Source organism: Sorex araneus, chromosome 1, assembly GCF_027595985.1.
Source record: "Sorex araneus isolate mSorAra2 chromosome 1, mSorAra2.pri, whole genome shotgun sequence".
In the NCBI taxonomy this organism is placed as follows: domain Eukaryota; kingdom Metazoa; phylum Chordata; class Mammalia; order Eulipotyphla; family Soricidae; genus Sorex; species Sorex araneus.
This window is the reverse complement of record NC_073302.1, coordinates 248,649,581-248,655,580: the sequence shown is the minus strand read 5'-3', so window position 1 is coordinate 248,655,580 and position 6,000 is coordinate 248,649,581. Positions and strand designations below refer to the sequence as shown.

The 6,000-nt window shown below is 46.2% G+C and overlaps 1 protein-coding gene across 1 annotated transcript in view; it reads left to right on the top strand.

Annotated features, from left to right (window-relative positions):
- The first annotated feature begins 422 nt into the window (after positions 1 to 422).
- DNAJC15 (DnaJ heat shock protein family (Hsp40) member C15) overlaps positions 423 to 6,000 on the top strand; it is a 66,778-nt gene continuing 61,200 nt past the window's right edge. The window contains exon 1 of the mRNA XM_004604589.2: positions 423 to 897. Within this exon, the coding sequence (XP_004604646.1) occupies positions 793 to 897 (105 nt within the window). The 5' untranslated portion in view covers positions 423 to 792. The remainder of the gene's footprint in view (positions 898 to 6,000) is intronic.

The window sequence follows — 6,000 nt, the reverse complement described above, 5'->3', positions numbered from 1 at the left end:
AACACAAGTTGAGAATTGAAAATAAAACAGGGCTCTTGGTCTAAATCACCAGATAAAATGATTTGGGGTGAAGTGAGATTTTACATGCTTTACAACTTCTTTCTTGGTAATTTCATCTTAAATGCATGTTATCATTCCTAGGAGAGTAGGGTGGAGAAAGGAGGTCAACGCCTCTTCTGTCGCCCTCACCGATGGCTGGGAAGACAGGTCAAGTGTGAGTCCCGCGTGTTCAGCCACTGTGGTCCCACTCACTTTGCCAGGTCTCACATGTGAGCACTATCAGGCCTCAGAACGTAAAATAGGCTCCCTGAGCTGGGGAGACAGGCATAAGCACAGCGGGTAGGGCGTTGGCTTTGCAAGGAGGGGCAGACCCAGCCTCCATCCCCAGCATCTCCTCTGGCACGGGGAGCACCGCCTGGAGTAATTCCAGAGTGCAGAGTCAGGAGTCACCCCTAAACAGCCATCACCTGGTGTGGTCCCCAGCGCAAGCAAAATCTCTGGTTCTCAGTTTGATCCGCTGGGGCAGGCCGAGTCCAGCCCAGAGAGGCCCGGATGTTGCCTTGAGAGCAATCAAATACCTCCCAGTCGGACTCATTGCTTGCAGGTGTTGGCGTCGGGGTCAGAAACGGGTCACCGTTGTCTGCGTTTCTGGGTCACGCCCCGCGCCCGGCCTCCGCTGGGCGGTCGAAGGCTGGACGCCGGGCGCGAAGGTGCCCTGCCCTGACTAGTTTGTCCCGGCGGCGCCCCGTAGGCCGCGGCGCGGCGCGCCCGAGTCGGCCCGACCTCATCGCCATGGCTGCGGGTGGCGGCGTCGCCCCCTCCGCCGAGGGGCTGCGCTACGCCGAGTACGCGCCCCACTCGCCCCGACGCTCCGACGCGGACATCGACCGGGGTCTGGTGAGTCTTGCGGTTGGCGACTCTGAGCTCTCGGCGGGGCCCTGCCTGCCGGGCCTGCATTACCCCCCCCCACCCCTCCGCCGGCTCCTCGTGACCCCGTTTGCCCCCCAGTCCTGCGGCCTGGGTCGCCTCCCCCGCCTCCCCCGCCACGATCCGTGGCTCAGGGGCTCAGTGCTCACGCTGCCCTCCGGCTCGGCCTGGTCCGAGAGTTTCTCGGACCGCGAGGGGCTTGCATTTTCCAGTCCCGTGCAGACGTGGGCCCTTGCACATGCTGTCGTAGAGCTCCTGGGGGCCTTCCTTGGGACCCCCCTGCCCAGGCTTGCGTGAGGGCCAGGTTACGGGGAGACGCTTCAGCCCGTAGTGATGGTTTAAAACCAGGGGGTGAAAAGCCCCTAACTGAACCATTGAGGAATAATTGCAGGTGATGCAATCAGACTTCCAAGTGTCCAGTAGAAACGTACTGCGTGCTTTTAAGCTTTTTGTGTGTTTTTTTTTAAAAATGTGTTTTTAAGCTTTCTGTAGTCATCTTTAAAAACAGTAAATTTAAATTAGCAAATTTTATTTGAGCAGTGCATTTTATTATTGCTAATATTTCACCGTGTAATCGACATAAAGACTAATAAGCTATCTAGATAGCTACCTTTTCTTTTTTTTTCCCCAACTAAGCCTTTGTAATTCCATGTGTATTGTGTGTGTGTGTGTGTGTGTGTGTGTGTGTGTGTGTAATATATATAGTTGTTTGGACTAGCCTCATTTCAAGTATTCAGTAGCCACATGGAATCTTACTGACCAGTTCCCAGGGATAAAAGGGGCTAGAATAAACGAAGTTTCTCGAAAAAAAAAGTTGAAATATCTTTAGGGCACTATTTGCATTTGGATAAGTTTTATTCAGGGAAGTGACAAATGTCCTCTCAAAGTTTTCTCAGCTGTCACATAATGGCCTAGTTAGAGAAAGTCTGCATTTGACACTTTATTTCCCTTTTCTGCAGTAAATCCAATACTACTTTTGCCTGCAGTTATAAATAGCTTGCCTTCAGATGGACAACACTCTCAGCCATACGTTTTGTTTTCTAGTCATACACTCTCTTCTGACATCTCTTAAGTGGACTGGCATTTACAAACAGTGGTTTTCTTAGTTTCCTAATAGCAGAGACTATGTATTTACTTGTAGTAGGGCTCAATTTATGAGCACTCAATTTGATACATTTTTGAAACAGAAGGACTTTCCTTGAAAGGTTTCAAAAGCCAAATGTGCTTTTATGGGTTCTAATGGGGGTACTTTTTAAGCAGGAGGCCTGGGTTTCATTAGTGCTGTCAGGAATGATTACCACCCCTCCCACCCCTGCTGTCCCCCTTGGAGCGAGGAATATTGTCCCTGAACACTGCCAGATTTTTGTCCCCTCCTTTCCCCCAAACTTCCCAAAATGAGACAGACACTCAGGCAGTGGTATGTAACTTATCCAGGTTCAGCCACTTCATTAGTGACACAGCTAGGATTCCAAATCCTGTGCTCTTCCTGCTGTACATTGCTGCCTACCGAGACATAAGGGTTAGGAGTGTTACAGACTATCAGAACCGGAAAAGAGGACAGAGAGAAGAAATCACTTTATAGAGTGGTAAAAATCTCAGCAATGGCCAAGCACAGTCCGTGGTATTTTGAAAAGCAGAATAAATATTGATATCTTTACATCTATTTGTAGGTGACTTGGGGAAAGTGTATAGAATCCAACATATGAGTTAGGAGACTTCTTCAGTAATTTAGACACGTTTTAGGAAGACTCAAGTGTGAGCCAGGGCCCTAGAGGGTAACTCACGTTGTAGAGCAACCTGCCTTACACTGTCTGAGGCCCCAGGCTTGGTTCCCAGCACTCACCCGCGCCATCGGTTCATGGAGCATGATCCTGTTGGCACTGTTGTTGGGGCCACAATTGTGCTGCCCCCAGTGCACCACAGGCGAGTGTTAATGAGCACCACGACTAAGTGTGTGGCTACTGGACATCCTAAAAATACAACAAAAATAAAGGGAAGGGAGAGGGGAAAAAAGTGTATAGGCCAGTCCTACTTTCCACAACCCACATCTCCTTTTCATAGCAGTTCTCATCTACCGTCAAGCAGGAATAAGTGTTTTATTAGACAATATCATGTCTACTGTTGAAATACATGAATGGTTTGACTTGACTGCAACATTGGGAAGAAATTTGTTGCGCCAAGACAGAAAAGCACTGTGAATGTCAGTTACAGTTGCAGACTGATTCAACTCTTTCATGTATTGTCAGTTCAAATGCCATGAGATCCACAAGAAATGGACTCTTCTAACAGTGGGAACAATTCTTGTAAAAATTTTGAGCAAAGTGGACTCTCCTCAGTGTGCATGGTAGATATACTTCTAGGCAATTCCGTGTAGGGCAGGCAGTGTGGCTCAGTGGTAGGGTTCCCTGCGGGAGGTGTGAGACTGTGGGTTCGTTCCTAGCACTGCCCCCCAGTCTGCCTAGTACTAGCTGAACTCTGCTAGTTTCCAAGTGTGTGAAACCCCAGGTGCACTGCAACCAAGTGTGTTACATTTGGCGTAACCAAAACAATAACATTAAACAAAGGGCAAGGAAGGGAAAAGGTGGTTTATAGTAAAATAGTGTGAAATTGATAAATTTATATACACACACACCTATATGTATACAAGTTCTTGACTGATCATCAACCAACCAATTCTTTACTTGCTGATATTAGAGTCTTAAAATCTTGGGGGATGTAGATCTTTTTTTGCTGTGTGTTGTCTCATACATTTTTAAGACTTAGGGTCAATAATTGCTCCCCATTGACCAAACATTCTTTTACCTATCCAAATTATTTGAAGCATTACATGGATTATGTAGCATGTATCTATATTTTAAAATTTGATTCGTGTAGGATAACATAGCTTCAGGTAGTTTAGGTTTATTGGGTTACTCCTGTTACAGTGCTCCTATTCCTCTTTATTTGTAGCTTCTTTCTTAGTGTTCTGTTGACTTGTAAATAATACTTTTCTCTTCTCCTTGAGTCCTTTGCATAGTTTATTCAGAGCAAGTCCTTTTTGTATGGACACAGGAAGACTTAACAAATGTTATGCTTTTGTAACCTGGGAGTCATTTGACTCTACATGATATTTTCCTTCAGGGCATCTGTTCTCTTGACCTAAGCCTCAGCTGCCCTTACTTTCTAGCATCCCCAAAGCAGGGTCCCAACGTGGGACAGAGATGGACCCAGGGCAAGCAGTGAGTTGTGTGCTACCCTGGCATCGAGATGGGCCTGGCAGAAGTGCCTAATGCTTAACTATAAGTTAAGAGCTTGATCATAGACAAATGTTGTCATGATCCAAACAGTGATAACCAGATTTGGACCCTGCTAGGGTGAGGAATGATTAATCTGGCCTGAGTGCTGTGGTCTGAGCTTGTGGCAAGATGTTGCCAGGAGAGCTGCCTTGCAAGCCTCAATGTTTCCCTTGCTATGTCCATACAAAAATAACTAGTATTAAGATGTTAATAAATTCCTGGACTAAGGAAAAGAAAAAAACCTTAAGGGTGAGGAAGGGCTTTGGAATGCCCTGCCCTCAGGAAGGGCTTTCTTATGTTGATTTTGCTACCTGGCTGGGTGTAGCCTAGAGGGCAAGGTGGGAGAGACAAGTAGGAGGAGAGACTGAGAAGCCAGAAAGAAGCGGCAGTTGATCCAGAGAGAGGATGGAGCTGGGAGTGCAGGAGATGAGAAAGGTGGAAAATTGAATAAACGGTAACTAATCAGCAACCAGCTTGGTCCTTGTTCTTCCTTCGCCTTTCCTTGACCACCAGCCATCCCGATCCAGTCCACACACTGCGGTTCCAGAGCACCGAACGCGGGTGGTGAGACAGAGCCGCCCGGAGAGCCCGAGAGTGCACTCGCCCCTTGGCGAGCTTTAGTTTTTTACAGATTCGTTCCTCTTTATATTGTAAGACTAGGCCAAAATAGTTTCATAGACAGGAACTTTGAATATTTATAAGTTGTCACTGTCACTGTCATCCCGTTGCTCATCGGTTTGTTCGAGCGGGCACCAGTAATGTGTCTCATTGTGAGACTTACTGTTACTGTTTTTGGCAATACGCCACAGGTAGCTTGCCAGGCTCTGCCGTTCGGGCGCGATACTCTCAGTAGCTTGCCAGGCTCTCCGAAAGGGGCGGAGGAATCGAACATGGGTCGGCTGCGAACGCCCTATGGCTGTGCTATGGCTCCAGCCCATTTATAAATTAACTACAAATTAATGACATTCATGAATGTCTTGAGTTCTTTTTTGGTTTTGGTTTAAGGGCCATGCTTGGCAGTGCTCAGGGGTTACTCCTGGCTCTGTGCTCAGGGATCAGTCCTGGTGGGTTGAGGGCCGATATGGAGTCTTGGGAATAGAACCCAGGGCAGCTGCGAGGAATACAAGTATCACTGTTCTATTGCTCCTGCCCCTCCAGTTCATATTTGCACAAGCAAATGTTTGAGCAAGTGAACTAGCATTTAGTGACTGCTGTGCATACGGCACTATGTTTATCTCATGATAATCTTAATAAATCTTTTCAACATTTTACATATAAGAAAACTGAGTAATGTAGAGATTAATTAGTTCTTTCAGGGTCACATAGATAGTAAGCTTTGGGACTTGGATAACAAAACCAATTTTAACCTCTAAAAGTCTTGGCTTTTTTCTTTTTAAAGCAAAATAGTACTGTTTAGAAAATGTGATAGAGGAGAGCCAACTTAAGAGAAAAGAGTTCTGATTATGCACCATAGGTTGGGGTGCAGGCAACCCCAAATTAAGTTTAGCTAAAAGTTTTGACTCTTTTACTGTAACACATTTTTGCTCGATGGTTTAATTACCAAAAATTGAGGAAACCCAACTCCAAGATATGGCATGTAGTTGTGGGTTTGATGTTAATTTTTGAAATCTTTCAGATAATTCTTTTAATTTTTTAATCTCACATGTCTATCCATTTATAAGCAAATTTTGTAATTTCATCTCTCCTAACAGCTGCATTGCATCCCATTGTGTATCTCTGTATTACTGTCATCCCGTGATACAGAGATACTGGTGCTTGAGCGGGCACCAGTAAGGTC